Below are 24,974 nucleotides of genomic sequence, written 5' to 3'. Positions count from 1 at the left end.
AAACCAAATGCAGCAAAAACGCAATTAATTATCTTTCCTCATAAGCCAAGAGCTTCTTTTCTTAAACCAAACAATAATCACATTCTCAAATTGAATGGCTTGGAAATGACATGGTCTGATCAAGCTAAATACTTAGGTTTAACGTATGACAAAAAACTCACTTTCAAGGATCACATATCAGGAATCCAGGCAAAGTGTAATAAATATATTAAATGCTTATATCCTCTTATAAACAGAAATTCTAAGCTCTGTCTAAAAAACAAATTGTTAATTTATAAACAAAGTTTCAGACCAGCCATGCTTTATGCAGTACCAATTTTGTCAAGTTGTTGTTCCACCAGGAAGAAAACGCTTCAAAGGATTCAGAATAAAATTCTGAAAATGATTTTGAAGCGTCCTCCCTGGTTTCGTACAAATGAGTTACACAGACTCACAAATATAGAACCATTAGATGTAATGTCACTTAATATTATAAGCAAATTCCGACAAAAATCGATGCAATCTTCAATTGAATCGATTCGCTCTCTGTATTAGTTAGGAAGTTAGTATATAAGTTCCTTTTCCCCATTACACAATACAAGTAGGTTTAGAATTTTCCTTACACAAAAATCTCAGAATTGCGAAAGCAAATAATGTCCTCATGGTAATAACCAAATCATATATATAATAGGGCTGAAAAGTCACCACTTGAGGCTGAACACCCAATTAAAATCCTAATTATAATAATATAAAATCCTAATTATAATAATATAATATCCTAATTATAATAATATAATATAAAATGACATATTCTTAAATAGTTCACAATTAAACTTTTCTGAAATGTTTGGTATAAACGAGTATCAAAGAGGATAATTCATATGGCGCATTTGCCTTTCTCGTATTTTGAAAGCTCATAGCTCAGTGATCTGTAGAAGGATTTATATAATCTAACTACCAATAGAATCGAAAATCTTCAACTTGAACGTGTATTACAACAATATTGAAGTTTTTCAATAGTACACTATTGAAAAACCTGTTTGATTTAACCCATGACAGCACCAGCCAATCAGAACGCGAGATGTCTGTATCTATACAAGAGCATCCATATAAAAGTTGAATGGTTCACTTTTCCTATCATTTGCTGAGCAGCTCTTCCCGAAACAAGACACACGACAGCAACATCGAGGACCTGTCGTCTCATTGTTTCCCGATATGAATGCACGAGACACCGTCAGCACAATGACACCGAAAAAGGCAGCCAAAAAGTCCAGCAAGGCCCATTACCGAAACAAGACACACACGAGAACCATCTCAGATCTCAATATTTCCTACCAAAAGATTCATAAAGATGGGAGTTAAAATAATTTGCACCGTCACTAACACATTCAATTACGAACGGCAATGCGAAAGCGAAAGTGATGATTTTGAACATATCTTTATACTAGTTTACAAATATGCCGTGCGAAACAGAGTTGCCACAGATCAATATGTATTTTTGTCGCGAGTACTTTAGTATGCGGCCGAAAACAAAAATTGTTGGAACAAATGTTTCCACTTGATTTGCGCATTCTACTTTCCAGGCGTATCAGAATGAATGCCATGCGAAATAATTTATCTTGAATTGATGTCGACTAAATTGAATCTCTTAAAGAGCCGAAGATCCGATCAGCTCGTAGCGTGTTCCCTGCGTCATAATGCAGTGAACTGGGTAGCAAATGAGTGAGCTGGTGAGCTGCGGTTCCTTTGAAAAGAGCTGTGAGCTGGTGAGCTGCGGTTCCTTTGAAAAGAGCTGTGAGCTGTCAGCTCACTTAAATGATTCGATTCACTGGAACAGCTCAGGAGCGAATTGCCCATCTCTACTGAAAACAGGTAGAAAAGCAGATTTGTACCGTCACTAACACATTCAATTACGAACGGCAATGCGAAAGCGAAAGTGATGATGTTGAACACATCTTTATACTAGTATGGGGTCGTGTGAAAATATGCCATGCGAAACAGGGTTGCCATATATACAGGTTAATCTGTATTATTATTATTACTATCATTATTATTAGAATCACTCTTGCATACCGAAGATCGTAGATACATTTCAGACCAGGCCATTGCAATTATCTCGTACTGAAATTTCGAGAAGAATCAGATATCTTCGAACTTCATAGCTTCAATAAAAATAAACTACAAATTTGTCGTACCTAGCTTCCTATATTAGCAAATTAAAAAGGAATTGTTTCAAGTTTGGAATATATAGTTGTAGAATAGTAGCTGTTTAATGTAACTAATCTGTACTTTAATGTAGGTGTATCGCTTCAAATTCTATTAGTGAAAAAGAGGAAAGCTTGCACAATTCATACAATCAATCAACTAACTGATATTCGGAAAAGTGATGGGAGCGTGTCAGTTTTTTCGTATTCACGACATCCAGTTATGTCTCTGACATTACTCACCCGCCTTTTTTTTAAAAAAGGATAAATTTCCAACTTATGATTGCAGTAGTACGGAGATCTAACAAACCTGTTAAACTTATGTTATGGTTTACTGTCAGGTGTGTTGTATGGGAAATCGGCATGATCTAAATTTTTAATATTTAAGATACAATGCTATAATTTGGGGTTTATGTGTAATAGTGTGAACTGCCAATAGAGTAGCGGACGAAACGTTGAAGATGCTCCATTTCTGTACCGTTGTTGAACCTTATGACTTCAGTATTTTCTTGTAGGTAATAGGTTAAGTTCTTAATCGTAATTGTGAATAAGTCTAAGCCTCTCTTTTTCTGTATGCCTACAGAAAACTTTCTCTACCAGTAGGGTTCGATATTATTGTTGTTTTCCAATTATCAGTACGAAAATTTGGTTTCACTCTTTTAACCAAATTTTCGTAAAATTAGTGTGGATGTTATGTAGCAGTCACGTTTGTCATTATTCAAATAAGTCAGCCGTCGCTTGAAATAATTCCCTTCCGTGTAAAAAGTGAAGCATCTCTAATCAGATAAAGAATGAACACCGGCGGCTAATCCACATTTTTTTGCGCATACAAACTTTTTCCCTTCCTTATATAACTGATCGGTCTCACTATATTGCAAACCAATACGAATGGTGAGGTTTCAGCCTCCGAAGAGCCCTCTTTGGCGTAGTCTTATCAATGTTCGCCAGATAACGATTTGAACGCAAAAAGGGTATTGGCGCGAGATGGTTGAATGCATATGATTCGGGAGGGAATGAGCTAACGAATCTTAAAACTATTGTCCAAGAAGTTCGGTTTTCAAAAATGCGAATCTTACTTCGGTGAAATTACGTACTTCCGGTTAGCTAAGACTGAAATTCGTCATTCTGAGGGTTTTAGGGAAAAGGTCTAATCCATTTCCATCTTTCATCTAGACCGTGGAAGAGGCTAGAGTGCGCGTTTTTACTTTTGTTCGCGGTGCGTGTTAGAAGGTACTAAATTCAAACATGAGATGTCTTTAAAATTCAGTAATTGTTCTGTTCTTAGCGACGCGCTCTAGAACCAACGCTCTGGCTTGGAAATTTTGGCAATCTTCGTCAAAATCGCCAGAAGGGCGAAGTTCATCATTTTCCGCCCATCAGAGCCACACGTCACAACCATCCGGTGTGCACGTTTTTTGTTGCTGACAGCAGTCCGGCGTTCCGACACTTCAATAAACAAGTGTAATCTATTGTATCACATTAATAAACAAGTGTAATCTATTGTATCTTGCTCTGAAAGTTACCTTTATTTCTCGTCTGATGCTAGGAATAAACTTCACCCACAGGTTCGACAATAACACCCGCCCGAATCTCCCCATCCCTCGTCTGTCCACCATCTTCATTGGAACTAACAAGATCTTTCTGCTGCCACTAAATTTTCTGCTTCCCTTCCCACGATTTTTCGCCATCTCGATGTCAACTAATTAGATCTCAGTCGTTCTTAGTCATTTTGTTCCCATATCCCCTTTATACTCTGTTCTCCGTAATATTTACTTCTTCATATTTTTTTCATTCTCTTCAGTAACATTATCATCATTGCCCACGGAAGGCCGCTGTAGTCTATGAAAAGCATGCGGGCCACCCGTCGGGTATTCACAGCCTGGAGGTGTTCCTCGCGAACCCGCACGGACCGAAAAAAGCGGCCAACATAGATACTTACCAACGAGTTACATTCAATACGCCGGTGCCGATCGCCAGTTGTAGGCTGGATTTGCCAAAGTCGACCACTGCGACCCCAATACGACATTACCTAAATAGGAATTAAATTAGGAAAAGCCCTTGGCATCTTAGAGCTTAAGCAGTGGGCCTCAAAAATTATATAATGTAATTAAAAAACCTGTTTTAATCCACCTAGTGGTGTAATGATGCCTTTCTCATATTACTCTTTACATCATAAATATAACCGAGAAATTCGCAAAAACAACTGTATATTGAATAGAAATAGCAAAATTGGCTCGGACCTAATCTCACAAACTCTATAAATCCTGTTTACCCTGTAGTTCCGGAACCGAAAGTAGTATCCACAACAAATTAAGGAATTCCGTATGAAACTGTAAAATTTTTCTTTTGAACCTATAAGTTTGTGAAAATTGATCCAAGAAAAGTGAGCGATATCTTTTTGCAGTTTTTAATCACTAGTTCCAATTCTTCCGAAACCGGATTCAGATAAACGGAATAACCGAAGTTGATTCGCTTGCTACCAACATATATGACCTACAAATTGGAACAGATTTGAACGTAGTTAAACCTATACTTACTATTTCATTTTTGACACTCATCGCCCTGTAACTGCGGAACCGGAAGTCGGATCCGGATGAAATTTCACAGTAGCCTTAAAGACAGCATGAACTTTAATTCAAATCAAGATTTGTGAAAATCGGTTCTAGCATCGCGGAGAAATCGAAGTGAATTTAGGAGTTTTTCTTCTCCACTTTCGGTGATCTCGGAACAGGAAAAGAGGGGACCAGTAGTGCCGAAGTAAGTTTTCATTCCCACAAACTAACAAGCTCTACAAACTAGAAGAATTTATCAGACAGTTTTAAGGGATTTGTACCTGTTTTTAACCATCGTTCGTGAAAAAATACTAACAACATTGGGAATTTTCCACTTATAATGCTTTAGTTCTGGAACCGGAAGACAGATCCAGATAAAATGTTCTACTAATTTTTAGGATATTGTAAGACCTTCCATTTGAATCTTTGTTTGCGAAAATCGGTTCAGTTGTTCCAGAGATAATTGAGTGTAAACTTTTTCTCAAATTTTCACATATTACCAAATAACTCCGGAACCGGAAGTCACATTCAAATAAATTTCAATAGCAAACTATGGGACCATAATACCATTTATTTAAATGTTAGTTTGTGAAAATCGGTTCAGCCATCTCTGAAAAAAGTGAGTGCATTTTTTTTCATTTTTTTAGTACATATCAGCCTATATCTCCGGAACCGGAAGTCGGATCGGAATGAAATTCAATAGCAGGCTATGGGACTATGAGACCTTTCATTTGAATCTTTGTTTGTGAAAATCGGTTTAGCCATCTCTGGGAAAAGTGAGTGCATATTTTTGTTACATACACACACACACGGACGGACACACACACACAGACATTTGCTCAGTTCGTCGAGCTGAGTCGAATGGTATATGACATTCGGCCCTCCGGGCCTCGGTTAAAAAGTCGATTTTCACAGTGATTGCATAGCCTTTCTATATGAGAAAGGCAAAAACGTATAGAATTTCTCCGGTTGATAACAAATAGACTGGGTAAAAAGGGCCGGGATGGTATACGTATAGGCTATTTTAGTTGAGTCAATATAAACGCGCTTTGGTGTAACCAACCAACCTCCACAGAGGAATTGGGTTTCGAACCAACGTGTTTTGGATTCCAGACTCTTTGCGAATGCTAAAGACTGAGATAGCAAGAAGTAAGTAGATGAAAAATTATTCGATCATATACAAGCAGTGTTGATTCACAATGCCTGTATACAGGTAGTTTCAGCCAATGTACACTCATTTTGTCGCATCCGTCTCGCATCCACCGTGAATAGCAGTAGGGCTATTGAATGAGTATAAAAAAGTGATCATTACTTTTCTCGTTTTTGAGTACATCATACATCAAATGGAGTTATGTATTTGATCCCACTCTCAGAGATGTCCATCTCCTCTGTGTGACGAAGAGCAAGCAAAATTTCTTCCCTCGCACTGACAACTTCAACGAGAACTCTTCTCTTTCACATATATACACCACTGTTGTATAAAGTGTGCACGCATCATGAGTGCGTTTGTTAATTTCCTTTTACCTCTTCCACTGAATCGCATCAAAGTGCTAGAGAATTAGTTAATAAATTCTCTGAGGTGGATGCAGATACTTTCACAGAGGTGTACACACCGGTGAGCACTCTGGTGTATGGTTTGCGCAGAAGAAGCGTGGGGCACGCAAAATCAGCAAAATAAAACAATTTATCGTTAAATTTTCAGTTTTCATTGCAAATTTTTAATATCAAGACCAGATCTACTCTCTATTAATTGAAGTACACAGAAGTGTTTGCTCACCATCACGCGCCAGTGATCACTTGGGTGTATTTAGGCGAGAGCACGTGAGAGTGATTCGTGCGAAGAGAATGTTATTCTCTCGCACCAGCTTCTTTCAACACAAGCACGCACTCAAAGTCTGTCTGTCTGGACACTGAGAAGAAGTGCGCTTTCCCCTTTGCGTGGAGCGGATCAAATGTATCTGCAGTGTATCACTCTAGTGAAATGCCGTCTCTGCTCACTCTATTAGAATATGTAATCACTTTGGAATTCAAATTTTGAGACTCAGAAAACCGAGCGCTTTAGAGTGAAACCTTCTATAACACGAGTACGAGAATTGGGAATCTGGCAATATGGAATCCCAGATCCTACTTTATTTAGATTAATTGGAATAATGAACAAGTATCTCGCTTCTGCCCACAGACAACACCATACTGTCTTTAGCCTTTTAGTTCTTGTGTGGACTTGAAATTTCAGATCATTAGATTAGGAATAGGGTTTTCAAACAAGTTTTCTAAGTCTTTCAAATATTAATGCAAAATTGCGGTACTATATGTTATGGAAAAATGTGCCTGAAATTTTCAAAACTTTTTTCTGTGGGAAGTTGTTCGGAACGTCAAGGTCTACATTATGAAGAATAAGTTAGATAAGAATAAAGAAGCTTTTATAAATAGGAATGAGAATTGTTTTGGGTAGTAATGTCTTCGCCACAGTTTGTGGACTGTTCAAGGAAAAATAAATTGAAAATTAATGTTTTAGTTGGCAGCAATAAGCCACTAGAGTATTATTATGAATTAGTTTCAGGTTCGGAAATCTGATACAGAGTAATTCCAGGAATGAGTAGACGAAAAAGTGACAAAATCAGAATCGACCTTCTCCGATTTGGATGAAACTTTGCACATGGCTTCAGTATGGCAAATCATAAGTTTTGAACCGATGGAGAGATCACTCACGACTGATTCTAAAAAAGGGCATATGTATTTTTGCATTTCACAAAAATTGCCTTTTTCAAATAGTTATAACTCGGAAACCGTTAGTTGTGCAAAAATGGCGTTCAGGAAGAAGTTGTAGGGAATCGATTGGGCACTCCGAAAAAGTTAAATAAAAAAAATCAGGGTTTTATTTTTTTATCATTTTTATTTTAAAACTGTTATTAAAACCTATAGATTGATGTATTGATGATCCGTGCCTTTTGAAAAATGAAGAAGTTACAGCTAAACAGTTCACGGGTGCATGCAAATGATGAAGTTCTTCTCGTTGTAATTCGGAAGCCGTTCATCGTACAAAAATGACGTCCAGGAAGAAGTGATAGGGAATCAATAGGGCACTCTAAAAAAATATACACTGGACAAAAAAATTGATTTTTTTTTCTCAATAATTTCAAATTGAACTCAAAAAATTAAATTAAGGAGTGTATCGAAAATAAGCTATCCACATACATTTGTGTTGTACGCATGTATTTGTAATGGTGTTTTATGCTAAGATCACAGCATGCTGTGCGTTTGGCTGTCAGCTTTCTCTCTGTTTACTTGTTTGTGCGGTTGAAATTCTGCGTTTTTAGAATGTCGCGTATTGGAAAGGAAGTGAAAATTAAGGTTCTGGACACATGGCTAAGTGAGAAGGGTTATTACTATGCGAAAATTGGCGAAGCTGTTTGAAATTCATCATGCCAGTGTTAAAACCATCATTAAGAAGTTTGATGAACACTATTCTTTGGATGAGCTACCAGGAAGAGGCAGAAAACCCGGTTCTTTCAACCAAAAACTGGACCAGAAAGTGGTATCTCTAATCATGAAGAACAAATCAATGTCAATACGTGATTTGGCCAAAATAGCAGCAACGAGTGTCAGAATGATCCAGCGTATCAAGAGGCGAAATCACCTGAAGACCTAACACAAGAAGCAGAAAATTTCGAAACAAAGTGTAGAACAGAAGAAGCGAGCAGCAACAAGGACCCGGAAATTGTATTCGCGTCTTTTACAGTGTCCGGACGCATGCGTTTTGATGAACGATGAGACTTATGTAAAGGAGGACTCAAAAGCAGTTCCAGGTCCACAATACTTTACTGTCATCGTTGGGGAGGATGTGAACGATGCAGACAGGTCGATTCAAGTGGAGAAATTCGGTCGAAAGGTACTAGTACGGCAAGCAACATGTTCCTGTGGTTTGAAGTCAACCATGTTTTACACTACCGGAACTATAAATGCAGAAATCTATCGATCTGAGTGTCTTCAGAAGAGATTGCTGCTTTTATACAAGAAGCATAGTACACCTCCACTGTTTTGGTCGGATTTAGTGTCGGTTCACTATGCCAAAACCACTCTCAATTGCTCTCAGCTTCGACCCATCGAACGTTACTGGGTAATCGTCAAAAGGGTCTTCAAGAAGATTGGTAAGGCAGTTGGGAACATGCAGGAGTTAAAAAATTGGGCTCAAGCGTCTAAAAAATGCAATGCAACACTTGTCCGGAACTTGATGAAGAGCGTTCGATCAGAAGTTCGAAAATACGTGAAGAAATAACTTAAATTTCATCCGGTTTTCATTATGTTCCAGTTTAACCTCGTACAGATAAGGGCCAATTTTTGGTTTGAATAAAATATCGTTTTTTATCATAATTTGAAAGAGAAATTTGTGGATAGCTCATTTTCGATACACTCCTTTAAAAAAAATCAGGGTTTCGATTTTTTTTGATAACTTTTATTTCAAAGCTGTTATTAAAACCTACAGATTGATGGCTATCCCATCCGTGCCTTTTGAAAAATGAAGAAGTGACAGCTAAAAAAATTTACAGGAATATTCGAAATTTCAAGTTCTCGTTGAAAGATAATCATGTAAACAGTGGAATTTTATTCTACAGATTAAGGCCATCGTCCAAGTACCATGCGCGCGGGTGGTTTTAGGAAATTTTCGATGGAAATTTCGAAAAATTTGACAAAACCAAAAACATACAGACCTTTGAAATACTTTTATCTATCTACAGGGTGAAAATGACTGGAAAATTCGGAGGATTTTACGAGTCTTATCAAAAATAGCGCTGAAAAAATGAGCTTTTTTTGTAATTTTTCACAATTATTTGAAAAAATAATTCGATGGAATGAAATTTTTTTTTCAAAAAAAACCTCATGCTGGCAACAAGGATCACATTCGGACACATTTTTGGAAAACCTTTTCACGCTTTTCATGAAAAATCAACGAATTTCATATAACCGATTTCGTGGAAATTTTTGAAATTCGTGGATTTTCTATGAAAAGCGTGAAAAGGTTTTACAAAAATGTGTCCGAATGTAATCTGTGTATCCATAATAAAGTTTATTTGAAAAAAAAAATTTATGTCATCGCTTTTATTTTCCAGATAATTGTGAAAGATCACAAAAACACTCATTTTTCAGAGCTATTTTTGATAAGACTCGGAAAATCCTCCGAATTTTCCAGCCATTTTCACCCTGTAGATAGATAAATGTATTTCAAAGGTCTGTATATTTTTGGTTTTGTCAAATTTTTAGAAATTTCCATCGAAAATTTCCTAAAACCACCCGCGCGCATGGTACTTGGACGATGGCCTTAAAGGCAATAAATTTGTTTATGATATCCTTTCTTCTAAAAGTAGCTGTTTTTGAGATTCTTGAATATTTAATTATAACACCAATTTCTATATCTCCCTGAATTGTTTATGCTTACTATATCTACAATTATTACTATATCTACAATTATTACATCGTCATTCGAATACAGTCTTGTGACGATTGTAGTTTCTGAAATCGAAACGAAAGAACGGTATTTCTATGTGTCTGGAATCATTTTCGTATCCTTGTAAACACTACTCCACTCGGTCACACCCCGTTCATATTCTTCTTGTGACACGTAACAAAAAGACATGGCCGTGAATGCATCTCGATGTCTCTGCTCTGCCCATTCAAATAATTGTTTTGCAGTTGTGATTGGGTGTTCATGTAGTTTAGCCAAGCTTCCACGTCGTACCATTCGCTTTAAATTATCCCCGAGTGCATCATATGGTCCTTTACCATGAGAAGTTGCAAAAAAAAATGCCACTCAGCATCAATGTTATACATTGATTTAAATTTACAGAGACTTGCAAATTTTTTTCTGTTTTTGTACTGCGAGGCAGCTCCGTCAGACATAACACATGGATCAATAAGTCCCGAGACTAACAATGGAAACAACATTTTTTTTTTGCAAAATTTTTTTTATTCATTAACATAATCACCTTTTAGGGTGATACAATGGTTCCAACGTTTTTTTTTTCGATAAACTGCTTTCTGAATCATCGACTCGTTGCTGTTTCATCGAAAGCAATCGCGGCACCCACTTGGAAAAATCCTTTTTCATGCTCAATTTTTCATGAAGGATAGTAAATACACTTCCATATGATATCTGAGTCATCTCAGCAATCTCACGGAGCTTCACTTTCCGATCTTTCATTATAATTTTTGTCACTTCACTCACATTTTCCGGTGTAACGGCTTCCACAGGTCTACCCGAGCGTTCCGCGTCATTTGTGTCGGTACGACCACGTTTAAACTCGGCGAACCACCGACAAATCGTTGCTTTTGATGGACAAGAGTCCGAATAACATTTTTCAATCCATTGTTCATTTTTTAAACAAACTACAAAACGACTTTACTCTAACCTCGATAACTCAGCTGTTTCTGGTCGGATCGACTTAAAATTTTGACCCGTTTCAAGCAAAGGTTAGTACTCTAGAAAGGCGTGGTTACTGGTTTACTACGAACGCCATCTCTGCTTTAGTCTCGGGACTTATTGATCCATGTGTTAAATATTGCTTTTTTAATTTGAATTTTGTCTTTCAAAAATGACATTAAGTGTGAAATATACACTTGAACCGCGATGATATCGTGTTTAAGCACTTCTAAAATCGCAATGAAACTCAAATGTGTAAGCTCTTCTGATTCTCTGCAATAAATTTCAAACGGATGAATGGTTGCTTGATAGTGGCTTTGAACAGCATCCTGAAGCACAAATGAAAAATTTTCTGAAAAATCACAAATAATTACAATTTCTCCTGTCTTTAAATTAGACTTTGCCTTTTTAAGAAAATCAGATTGTTGATTTTTAATAAAATCATGAGTCACAAGTTTTTCTACTCTTTCGCAAAAATATGCTGCAAATTCTTCTATTGGTTTGACAAATTTCTCTAGGTCACATCTGTCAGTAGAAACCCATTGTTCAAATCTTATCTCAGTCAAATCACGTTCCTCGATATGGTCTAAAACGCTTCTCTTCCAGATCTTGTGTCGCTGGACAACTTTTGCATTCACGCTTTTGCTTTTTTGAATAATAATTCTTATCGTCATACTTGAAATATTTTTCAACAGCATGAATCATTAATGAAACATGCTCATGGATTGTGCAAACACATATATTATGTGAACCAGACCTTCCAAGCAACTGGCAGTGTTTTGGTCTTAATGCTGCAAATGTACTAAATCCAATATTTCGATCTGGAAATTCCTTCTTATAACCCAAATATATTTCTTTCAATGAGTAACAAAGCAATCGTTTTTGTTTGCATTCACACTTACCATTCATTTTAACTGTGACGCAATCTCTTGATCCCGGCATTACTCTGCTAACGTCATCGCTGTTGAAATATTGAAGCACTTCGTTTTCTATCGTTTCGTTCCTGCTGCGTCCCGTTTGTTTCTTGGCTTTTTTTCGTCCGTTGATTCTCTTGCCTCCGACACAATGTATTTGTTAGCCTTGGATTGGGTGGCTATTTTCTCCTTTGACCACGAGTTTGGCAAGACTGACAACAAACGCACCTTTTCATTCCTAGTGCAATCACGCTTAGCAAACTGCTTTATCATTTTAGTAATCACTTCATTAAACTCTGCTGCTTTCTTTTTGAGTAATTCTTGACCTTTTTCATCCGCCGGGAACCCGAATATTTGCTTTTTTATACCACTTGAAATATCAAAATATTTTTCTCGAGGATAGTTAACATTCGGGGTCTTCTTTGTTGATATCGGAGACACGTCGATTCCTGCGATGCCCTTGTTGAAGAGTTCAATGTTGTGTGCTCTTGAATACTCCGCCGCGACTGATGCTTCAACGGATGCTGAGTTGATTGAAGCTGCTGAAGGTACTTCCTCTAAATCATATTGCGATGTAGATGGTTGTGGTTCCGTTGTTGACTGCCCTTCTGTTTCCGACGTATGACTTTCTTTATAAGCCCGCCTACGACAGCGATCACAAATGCCTAACGTGGTATTCAAATTAACCTTGCACTTTTGAGCTTCTAATTTTCCAATTATGGTTTCTGTTAATTGGAAAATTGTTCCGGAACACACAAAACCAAGAAAAGGTTTACAACACTTTGGGAAAACCATATTGTAGTTATTTTTACGTTTCGTCTTTGACTCATCAGTGCAGAGCAGTTCAAATTGAACTGCTTAGTGCTAAACTCGGCAGTTCAATTTGAACCGCTAAGCAGACGTAAAGTTTCTGCTACTTACAGAACACGTTTTGTTTTGCAACGAAGTGCAATGTCTTTTCTGACGTGCCGAACGAAAACGTGTTTTCGACTATTTCTGGCCGATGCAGGTAAGGTCATTTAGGGGTTAGCCAAATTTTGTGCTAGGGCACATAACCGTTTTCGTTATTTTTACGTTTCGTCTTTGACTCATCAGTGCAGAGCAGTTCAAATTGAACTGCTTAGTGCTAAACTCGGCAGTTCAATTTGAACCGCTAAGCAGACGTAAAGTTTCTGCTACTTACAGAACACTTTTTGTTTTGCAACGAAGTGCAATGTCTTTTATGACGTGCCGAACGAAAACGTGTTATTGTAGTATTGTAACTGTTTCGAAAGAGATTTGTTATAAACTGATATCTGTTCTACGATGCATAGCTATTTATATGTGAAACAGGTAGAATTTCGGTAAGCAATTCGCCGGTACGTACGTTGGTTCTAAACGGTAGGTAGTCAACTGACACACCTCTTTGATTCTACATGTGTTTATTCGTTTTGACGTAGTTACGTTAGTTCTACTGTTTAAATGATTATCTTTCAATGAGAACTTGAAATTTCGAATGTATCTGTAAATTGTTTTAGCTGTAACATCTTCATTTTTCAAAAGGCAAGGAGGCCCATCAATCTGTAGGTTTTAATAAAAGCTCTAAAATAAAAATTATAAAAAAAAATGAAACTCTGATTTTTTTTAATTTCATTTTTTTGATTCATTTTGAAATCATTGAGAAAAAAATCAAATTTTTTTTACAGTTTATATATTTTTTAGAGTGCCCTATTGATTTCCTACAACTTCTTCCTGGACGCCATTTTTGTACGATGAACGGCTTCCGAATTACAACGAGAAGAACATGATCATTTGCATGCACCCGTAAACTATTTTAGCTGTAACTTCTTCATTTTAAAAAGGCAATGATGAGCCATCAATCTGTATTTTTTTTTATAACAGCTTTAAAATAAAGATTATCAAAAAAAATTAAAACCCTGATTTTTTTTATTTGACTTTTTTGGATTATTTTGAAATTATTGAGAAAAAAATTCAGTGTATATTTTTCTAGAGTGCCCAATCGATTCCCTACAACTTCTTCCAAAACGCCATTTTTGTAAAATCAGCGGTTTCCGGGTTACAACGATTTGAAAAAGGCAATTAAAAATGTGAAATGCAAAAATACATACGCTCTTTTTAAAAATCAGTCGTGAGTCGGATTGACCTCTCCATCGGTTCAATACTACATTTTGAGTTAAGAAACGATACAAAGAAGAACGAATTATTTAGAAGTAAATTGATCTATTTTGAAGGACTTGTTAGTTGATGTACAGAAAAGCAATCATTTTGGCCTTACCGATCTCCGATTTCTTGAAGTGACGAAAGGAAGGTCAAAACAACAACCGTAAATGATGTTCAAAACATAAAGTGTTTTACACGGACGGATCAAACATCAACAGGTGGACAGGCCTCGGCACCTTCAATCAGAACATCACCGCTTCGCATAAACTCAGTGATCCGGCTTCAGTTTACGTCGCAGAATTAGCTGCTATTAAGTACACCCTTGAGATCATTGACATCTTGCCCAAAGACCACCACTTCATTGTCGCGGACAGTCTAAGTTCAATAGAAGCTCTCCGGGCAATGAATCCAGTAAAGTATCCCCCATAGTTCCTGGGAAAATACGGGAACACTTGAGAGTTTTATTCAATATCGTTAGCCTGGGTCTCTTCGCATTGTTCCATTCCGGGCAACGAAAAGGCAGACTCGTTGGCTAAGGTGGGCGCATTAGAAGGTGATATTTATGAATTGCCAATCTGCTTCAATGAATTTTTCAGTATCTCTCGTCAGAAAACTCTCGGAAGATGGCAAATTTCATGGAGCAATGGTGAACTGGGACGATGGCTACACTCCATTATCCCTAGGGTATCGACGAAACCTCGGTTCAGGGGGATGAACGTGAATCGCTATTTCATTCGTGTTATGTCGCGGCTTATGTCAAATCACTACACGCGGCGAGCGGTCTCTGAAACGGTGGCAACGGTTATCAGGGCATCGAGCATGTCGTGTTGTCGTGCGTAAAGTATCGCGACGCCAGGTCGAAGCTACTGGAATCCCTTAGCCTGAGGTAGACCGCCTAAGGTTCCGGTTCGAGATGTGTTGGCGTGTCGGGATAGTTCATGTATGCTTTGCATATACGAATACCTCAAACACATTAACGTACAATTATACCTCGCTCACAAATTATAATCTCCACCACACTAACATCTGCCCGATTCTTTCGACCTGTCTACTATCTTCATTAAAACTAACAAGATCTTGTCACTAACTTTTTCGTTCCCCCTTCCCCATCATTTTTTAACATTTTGTTTCACCACCCCCCACCCTTTGTTACCCCGTTTTCCACAATATTTGCTTCTCTTTCATTCTCCTACGTAACATCACCATCACCGCCCACGCAAGGCCGCTCTAGTCAATGAGCAGCATGTGGGCGGGTCTTCGTAGAAGACGGGGGTGTTTTCCGCGGACCCACACGGAGCGAAGGATGCGGCCAACATTAATATTTACCAACGCCATCTGGAAAACACTCATGCTGTATTCAATTCACCGGCCACTGCTGATCGCCAGCTAAAAGCTGGATTTTCGAGAATCCGCGACCCCGGTACAACATTACCTAGTGATACTATTCTAGTTTTAAGTTAGTCGTTAATTAAGATTAAAAAATACCCTTGGCATCTTAAAGCTTAAATTATATTATATTATCGAATATAACATAATTTAAGCTTTAAACTTTAAATTATATTATATTATCGAATAAAAAAAATGTTCAAAACATTCAACATTTTTTTAAACTGAAGGCGAATGCTAATTATGCCAAGAGATTGTTAAAAGAGATGGACTTGCTTCAGATAAACGTGTTACCGATGATCAATAACCTATCAAATGCCTTGTGTGGTTCTACACCAGTAATCTCGTGACCAAAAATAGAGAGCATTATTGGTTTAAGAGCTGAAAAAATGTCAACAACAATCTTTTCATTGATCACGGTTATAGTTCCGGCCAACTGTCACGAGATGTCGAAGCATTTTAGTAAACCGCAACATAGGATTGAAGGAATGATTGTTCCATTGAAATTGATATTTTCATTATTGTATCGCTTTATGAAATTAGTTCTATTTTAATGCATTCATTAAGTTGTTGCTTTCAATATTATCATTTGTAGAATTTCACAAAACTTTTGCTTCGTAAGTTATTTTAAAGCATGCAGCAAAATGATAACAAAATTTGAAATAATTTGATAAATTGATCAACTGAAATCAAATTAAGATTTCAATCAGATATTGCTATCATAATCAGAATTCAGTTTTTAGCGTAGAAACAAGTAATTTACACTATTACTGAGTTTGTTGGTTCACGGTGAAATCTTCTCCTGAATCGATTCACTGTTCATAAAATTAATAAGTTTCTGCGTTCTCTTTTTCTCGAAAATTTTTATTATTACATTATATCGTTTCATTTGTCCAGGTTTATATCTTGCGGCTCTTCGTATCTAAAATGAATCTCTTGAGTTACTTTGAAAAGCATCATATTTTACTTCTAGTTAGAAGGATATATTTAAAAAAAAAATTATGATATAAAATATGTAGAAAGAGTTAACAAAATCTGTTATTATAAAAGAATTCAATTGTCAGTTTTATAATTCGCAATCTAAGCGCAAAAACTAGATGAAGTTTCTTATCGGTCATTCGAATAAGTTTTCAGTTTAGTGCACCTTCCTTCATTTTATTTGCGTATTTGTTATAGGAACCTTTGATTTTTTTCAACCCTGTAATTTTTTTATCTATAACAGTATACTCAGGAAAAATTCACTAATCCAAGGCCCCAGCCTCTTTTACTTTTTCATTTTCCCTTTTCCTGTTCAGTTAAATTGTATTTAACTAAACATGTAGAAAACCTGTATATCTTGTATCACCATAACCATTGAAGGTTATTTAAATATCAAGCAGTTCAAGCATAAAGTTAGCTCAAGTATGAATCCAATTCAACAATATTCTAGTTTGTAATACCCCTCATAGGCACTTGTGATTAATCTCTGGTACTGAACTGAATCAATCATTTAAGTTAAGTGAAGGTGCAATGAAGTTCGAAGATAGCATTGTATTGTATCCTTTAGAGTATCTGCATAACTTAGGTACTCAAAACATCCAGTAATAGTTGAGCACTATACGTTATCATAGTAAGAGTCACTCCGTACTCATATTGTACCGCAATCCGAACAGCTATCCCTTCCTGATAGTCGATGACTTGATGAACAGGTGAATGAACGTAGCTCTTTCTATAACTAATTGTTTGATATCGAAGCCCCAAATTATTGTCATCAAAGCATCATCCACGAATTGTCATATATTAAGTGAACCTTTAAAAAAACTATCTTAAAGTATCATTTCGCATTTTCCCCATTATCATTATTTCATGCGAAAGTTCTTACCTTTTTTCAGCAACCTGGAATGCCGAGACTAGAACAACATTTACTACGTAATCGACAGGTACATAATCATATACAAGGTTAACTCCTACAGGCAGCCTGCGAATAACACCTTTAGAAGCTCCCATTAGAAATCCTTGAGGGCCATTCTTAGATATAGTCCATCCCGGGACTGGTTCTTTCCAAGCACCAGTTACTGCAAAAAAAATGGGTGTTTTTAATTGCGGATCAATTTCTGATATTATTGCAAATATCAAAATAGTTTAAAATACATTCATTGACAAAATATTTTAAAATACATTATCAATAATTTATAATTAAATTTTCAATAGTATAATATAACCATAAATAATTCAAAAATCAAGTTTTCTCAAATTTTTGGAAACAATGAAGAAAACGTATGCTTGCCTTTTTCGAAATGGACTGTACCAATGGTAAACCTTCCACCAACAGCAACAATAAAAGAATTTCTGCGTGGTATAATGTGGCAAGCAGTTCCCTACAAGTAAAACTAAAACTTTTGCGTGGTGTAAAGCTTCATTTAGATTATATTCTGGAAATGAAATGAGATTTAAAATTCGGATTCTCAACTTAACTTGGTATAGAATTTAGCTTCAGAATTAAGTTCCAGCATTCTAGATTCTGAATTCAAATTCTAGATTCTACAACAAGAGCTTGAGCGACCACCCCTGGTTGCTACTCCGTTACTGATCGGAATTAGCTGAAATTGTACAGGGAGTTTTTAGATGATCCGACCTGGGACTGGTAAATCATCCTTCAATGTACATCTTCTGGTAATCCCAGAAATCATTGATCAGTACCGGCGCCGGCCAGGCCCGAACGTAGATCGTCTAAGGAATGGGAAGGGATGTTAGTCCAACACTTGTTGTTACTAGAAGCCGTATATACTACTGCGCACTCCACAAGTGTCACGGGAGGAGGATATTTGTTAGTAAAAATTTCAGTATTGGTATTATTCGCGCGCGACTCAGTATGTTCCGGTTTGAAGATGCTCGGATGCACCACTAAACTCACTGACTTCCCGAGTGAACGTTTCAACAATATCCTATATTGAAGTCCCGGAAAGTCTTGATTCACAGCTCTTATTCGAGGAAACTGAAGAAAAATTTGCAATACTATCGCGTAAAGAATAAAAACTTACCTATTTTTTTAATAAATGAAGCTACTGTATCACAAAATAAACGAGCGAATAGGATTTAGACAAAAAAGTTGATTCATTGCATTGAAATATTCTAAACATTTATTTTAAAATCATTCTAAATCACCAAACAAAGGTCAACAGATTTCAAACGCGTCTTGATTCTTTATTATTTCCGCTTTATTATTTGAATTATTTATAAAAATTATTAATTGGTTATATTGGTTGATCTGGGCAGCCGGCTACCGAGAAAAATATTAATTTACTGTTTGAAATATTAATATCAAGTGGTTTTTTGCCTTTCTTATATAGAAAGGTTATGCAATCACTTGAAAAACCGACCAGTGAAAATTGGCCCGGAGGGCCAAGTGTCATATACCATTCGACTCAGTTCATCGAGCTGAGCAATGTCTGTGTGTGTGTGTGTATGTGTGTGTGTGTGTGTGTGTGTGTGTGTGTGTGTGTGTGTATGTATGTGTGTGTGTATGTGTCAAATAATCTCACTAGGTTTTCTCGGAGATGGCTGAACCGATTTTGACAAACTAGGATTCAAATGAAAGGTCTCGCGGTCCCATACGGAATTCCTGAATTTCATCCGGAATTATAGGGTAAAGTGTGTTCAATATTGTACACTACACAAATCGATAGTCATTATCAATAGGCAACTAAACAAACAGATTCCGGCTATCCTGGTTCCCGGTATCCGGTTCCGGAAGTATCGGAAATAGTGGTCATATATACCAAAATGGATCTCACTCACTTTTCTCAGCGATGGTTTGACCGATTTCCACAAACTTAGATTCAAATGATAGGTATTCCGGTCCCATACGGAATTCCTGAATTTCATCCTGATCCGACTTCCGGTTCCGAAATTATAGGGTAAAGTGTGTATTATATTGTACACCGTCACTTAAACCGGCGAAACAAAAAACGTAAAAAATTTTCTAAACTGGTCTTCCGGTCCCATACAGAATTCCTGAATTTCATCCGGATCCGACTTCCGGTTCCGGAATTATAGGGTAAAGTGTGTTCAATATTGTACACCGTCACTTAAACCGGCGAAACAAAAAACGTAAAAATTTTTCTAAACTGGTCTCAAAACTACACAAATCGATAGTCATTATCAGTAGGCAACTAAACAAACCGATTCCGGCTATCCTGGTTCCCGGTATCCGGTTCCGGAAGTATCGGAAATAGTCGTCATATATACCAAAATGAATCTCACTCACTTTTCTCAGCGATGGTTCGACCGATTTCCACAAATTTAAATTCAAATGATAGGTATTCCGGTCCCATACGGAATTCCTGAATTTCATCCTGATCCGACTTCCGGTTCCGAAATTATAGGGTAAAGTGTGTTCTATATTGTACACCGTCACTTAAACCGGCGAAACAAAAAACGTAAAAAATTTTCTAAACTGGTCTCAAAACTACACAAATCGATAGCCATTATCAGTAGGCAACTAAACAAACCGATTCCGGCTATCCTGGTTCCCGGTATCCGGTTCCGGAAGTATCGGAAATAGTGGTCATATATACCAAAATGGATCTCACTCACTTTTCTCAGCGATGGTTTGACCGATTTCCACAAACTTAGATTCAAATGAAAGGTCATCCGGTCCCATACTGAATTCCTGAATTTCATCCGGATCCGACTTCCGGTTCCGGAATTATAGGGTAAAGTGTGTTCAATATTGTACACCGTCACTTAAACCGGCGAAACAAAACACGTAAAAAATTTCCTAAACTGGTCTCAAAACTACACAAATCAATAGTCATTATCAATAGGCAACTAAACAAACCGAATCCGGCTATCCTGGTTTCCGGTATCCGGTTCCGGAAGTATCGGAAATAGTGGTCATATATATCAAAATGGATCTCACTCACTTTTCTCAGCGATGGTTTGACCGATTTTCACAAACTTAGATTCAAATGAAAGGTCTTCCGGTCCCATACGGAATTCCTGAATTTCATCCGGATCCGACTTCCGGCTCCGAAATTATAGGAATACTTCCGAATCCAGAGTTATAGGGTGCGTACTAGAAGAGTTTGTGTGTCATGTTAGTTGGTGGCCGTACGAACCGACTTCGATTATACCGGTTCTCGGGTTCCGTTGCCGGAACTGTCGTTCTCTTAAGGATGGCTTACGCAATCAAAGCACTGTTTTATTCTGTATGTTATGCATAAACAATCACTTGGTTTCTTTCAAAAATCGAAGAGAAAATTTTTGAATAGAATACCACAATATTATATGTACATGAGAAAGGCATCATTACACCACTAGGTGGATTAAAACAGGTTTTTACTATGTATTCAATATACCAATATATGTTATCTCTGTTATTAACTTTGTAATATAAACGGATTTGCGCAATGGTTTATTTTTATCATTCATTTTATAATCCTGAAAGACAATCAATAACATGGAAGAAGAAATCATTCCTAATAAAACTTTTCTCCGAAGCTAGACGGAAATTGATAGGTTGAATAAAGAGATAATTTAGTAAAATAGAGTAATCAGAAGTGAAACATTGAAAATATCTAATAACTGAAAGGAAAAAGAAACTCCTGCAATTGTCGTCTTTTACGACATGGAATCAGGAACCCAGTGGATCTATTCTTGGTTCATTATTTTCCGCCGGATTCCACACGGCATCTAGGCTGGTACAGTCCGAAGAGAGCTAATAGGTACTATCAATCTCCTAGTGGACCCCAGCCTCTTCAAATTCTAGATTCTACAACAAGATTATAGAAACTGGTTTGTCGACTGGATTCTGGAACTGAAATAAGTGTCTTAATTTATGTTCGAAGTTCATATCCAGAATTCTACCTCAGGAATAAAAATTCAGAATTCTGGATATGAGCTCTATATCTCGATTCATCAACAAAATTTTAGATATGAAATCTAACACATGGATCAATAAGTCCCGAGTCCCGTCAACATTTTTTTTGCAAATTTTTTTTTATTCATCAATAGGGTAATACAATGGTTCCAACGTTTTTTTTTCGATAAACTGCTTTCTGAATCATCGACTCGTTGCTGTTTTTGTTCCATCGAAAGCAATCGCGGCACTCACTTGGAAAAAACCTTTTATCGTGAATACGACTTACTTTACTATGGGGTGCCTTTTCAAAATTTACCCTCTGAGAGAGTGATAAGTTTTTGATCGTGAATATCTCTTGTTGTATCTAACGAATCAACATAATTTTTGCTACACCCCATCGGAAATATGATCACAATTTTATGATAAAATTTTCTGTTGTGTGACATAATCTCAAATAATTCAAAATTAAACTTTTCTGTGTTGGTACAAACGAGTATCAAAGGGGATAATCCATAAGGCGCGTTTGCCTTTCTCGTATTTTTAAAGCTCATAGCTGAGTGCTCTGTGAAAGGATTTATATAATCTAACTACCAAAAGAATCGAAATTTTTCAACTTAAACGTGTACAGCAAAAGCATTGAAGTATCTCAATAGTACACTATTGTAAAAAACCTGTCTCATTTGACCCATGTCAACACCAGCCAATCAGAACGCGTTCTGAGGAAGAGAACAAAATATCTGCTGCTGTACAACAAATCGATCGAGAAAAATGTTCCGAAAAGTGTTGAATATCGTAGTGAGTTCCTCAATTTGATCCTTCTGAATTCTAGGAACGAATCCCTAGATCATATCGATAGTTTCTTTCAATAAATTATGCAAATCCGAAATGAAATAATCGACATTTAAATTCTGTATGCGGCTATTATATAGCCGTTAGGACCGCCCATTAGTGAAAAAGCTACAAACGAAATCAAGTAAAAACAAGCCTCTCAACAAAAATTAAATCAGTTTGGATTCTATCGCCATTCGTCATCTAACACTCGATGTGGATAGACGAATAACCTACTACGATTAATTTCGATTTTGTTTTATCTTTTATTCGCAGTTTTCTACCTACCCAAGCTATGGGTAAAACGCGCCATAGATCCGAGAAGGATCCAAAGGATGCTAAGCGTCTGAAGCCAAGTGATGTACAGGTAAACGACCATTTGCTGAGTAAAAACCAATATGCTGATTTGCCAGTTGATGTCGAAGAGGAACTGCAGAAGAAGGAAAAAATGCCGCCTTTCTACCTGAAGGGCTTCCCACCAACTCTACGCTCGGATTTCAACACACTGATCAGCAAAGGACTACAGGCAACAATCCGTTTATGTACTGAAGGCTACAAAATAACTGTTCCGGCTTTGAACCACTACAAAATAGTGGAATGTTATCTGAAGTAGACAAAAGCGGAATACTTCATACACGATATTGCCGCCAACAAACCTATGAAGGTTGTACTTCGAGGACTACCCGACATGATGGAAACCGAACTAAAGCAGGCACTGTCGGAGGCTGGACTGAAGCCTATGATGGTGTTTAAAATGAAACGACATAATACGGACAAAAAGTTTAGAGATCAACTGTACCTGATTCATCTGGAGAAGGGCTCCATCACCATGAGTCAACTGAAAACGATTAAATCGTTATTTCACATAATCATCGAATGGCAAACGTATAAACCGATACAACGGGATGTCACACAGTGCACGAACTGTTTGAACTACGGCCATGGAGCGAGGAATTGCCACATGAAAAGTCGGTGCGGGAAATGTGCCGAACCACACAATACCAACGATTGCCTACTAGATGACATCGCTGTAAAATGTGTGAACTGTGATGGCGACCATCCATCTACTAGCAAATCGTGTCCCAAACGTGCTGAGTTCACAAAAATTCGACAACAGGCGTCCCAATCAACGCGCAAGAATGTTCCACAGAAGGATGAAGTTAATTTCCCACGGCTCCCACCGAAGAGGGATATTCCGAATTTGTCGCCACTTCCTCGTAGCAATCCAAAAGATTCAGCCGCTGGATCACAAAAAGAATCTTCCTCAAGAATCCCTCCTGGATGGGGCAATAATCAACCACAAGCTAAGGATGACTCTGGTGATTTACTCTCTGCTGAACAACTGATCGTCATTTTTGAAACAATGACAACAAAACTATGAAACTGCAGAACGCGGTTAGATCAAATCAACGCCTTAGGCAAATTCATCATCGAATATGCAATATAATGAGTTGGTTGTAGTAAATTGGAATGCTTGCTCACTCAGGAGCAAAACTGCTGAATTGTTCGACTTTCTTCAAGAGAAGAATGCCGATATTGCTATTTTAACTGAAACTCATCTTAAACCTAAAATTTCTATTTTTATTTCCAATTACAGGATTCACAGGCTCGACAGGACAACTACCAGAGGAGGGGGAGTTGCCATTGCCATTAAACGATCTATTCAGCACAGGCTTATGTCAGCCTTTAAATTGCAACTAATAGAAGCCATCGGAATTGAGATTACAACGACGATGGGACCCATCATCATCATTGCAGCGTACTGCCCCAAACAAACCAATCTTCGAGATGGTACGTGTGCATCATTGAAGCGAGATCTAGCTATGCTCACTCGAAGACAAAACAAATTCATCATTGCTGGGGACCTGAACGCACAGCATGAGCTGTGGGGAAACAGAAGACAGAATCGAAACGGATTCGTACTTGCCGAAGATTACGAAGCTGGACAATACAACATCCTCGCTCCGGATCAACCAACGCGACTTTCCAGATCGGGAGTTCATTCCATTTTGGATATATTCATCAGCAACATCGCCATAGACAGCTCTCCGGTTGTCTTCAACGAGCTCTCTTCTGACCACTTTCCAGTAATATTGATGTTGGGATCTTCACCAGAAACAGTTCCTATTCGACCTCGGAGGAACTATTATCGCACCGACTGGGTCCAATTTCAACAAATCGCCGACCAACTTATTAACATCGATTTGCCACTTGATTCCCCGATGGAAATCGATGCAGCCCTATCTTCCTTCCAGCATTCAATCACAGTCGCTCGTGATAGGACGGTTCCAGTACAGCATATGCCGAGTTCCTCTCTTCGAATTGACAGTGTCACCAAGAAACTCATCCGACTTCGAAATATCTACCGGAGGCAGTATCAACGAACGGGCATCCTAGATAGGAAGACTACTTATAACAACTTAACTAGGACAATCCAGGAAAGGATATCTGAGCTTCGCAACAGGAACTTCCAGCATAAGCTTCGAGAAATTCTCCCACATTCAAAGCCCTTCTGGTCCTTAACGAAGGTGCTTAAGAAAAAACCGAAGCCTACTCCTCAACTGATGTCACCCCAGGACGCAGCTGAAGGAATAACTTTAATCACACCAGTAGAGAAGGCAAATGCGCTAGGCCAGCAGTTTGTGTGTTCTCACAATTTAGGACTCAACATTGTTAGTCCACACGAAAGAGCCG

At 37.6% G+C, this 24,974-nt stretch overlaps 1 protein-coding gene across 1 annotated transcript in view; it reads right to left on the bottom strand.

Annotated features, from left to right (window-relative positions):
• LOC131433123 (putative fatty acyl-CoA reductase CG8306) overlaps positions 1-24,974 on the bottom strand; it is a 374,751-nt gene that overhangs the window by 230,845 nt on the left and 118,932 nt on the right. The window contains exon 4 of the mRNA XM_058599945.1: positions 17,472-17,664. Within this exon, the coding sequence (XP_058455928.1) occupies positions 17,472-17,664 (193 nt within the window). The remainder of the gene's footprint in view (positions 1-17,471; positions 17,665-24,974) is intronic.

Source organism: Malaya genurostris, chromosome 2 (assembly GCF_030247185.1).
Source record: "Malaya genurostris strain Urasoe2022 chromosome 2, Malgen_1.1, whole genome shotgun sequence".
In the NCBI taxonomy this organism is placed as follows: Eukaryota; Metazoa; Arthropoda; class Insecta; order Diptera; family Culicidae; genus Malaya; species Malaya genurostris.
The sequence above is the reverse complement of the archived record's forward strand: the minus strand, read 5'-3'. Positions and strand labels throughout refer to the sequence as shown.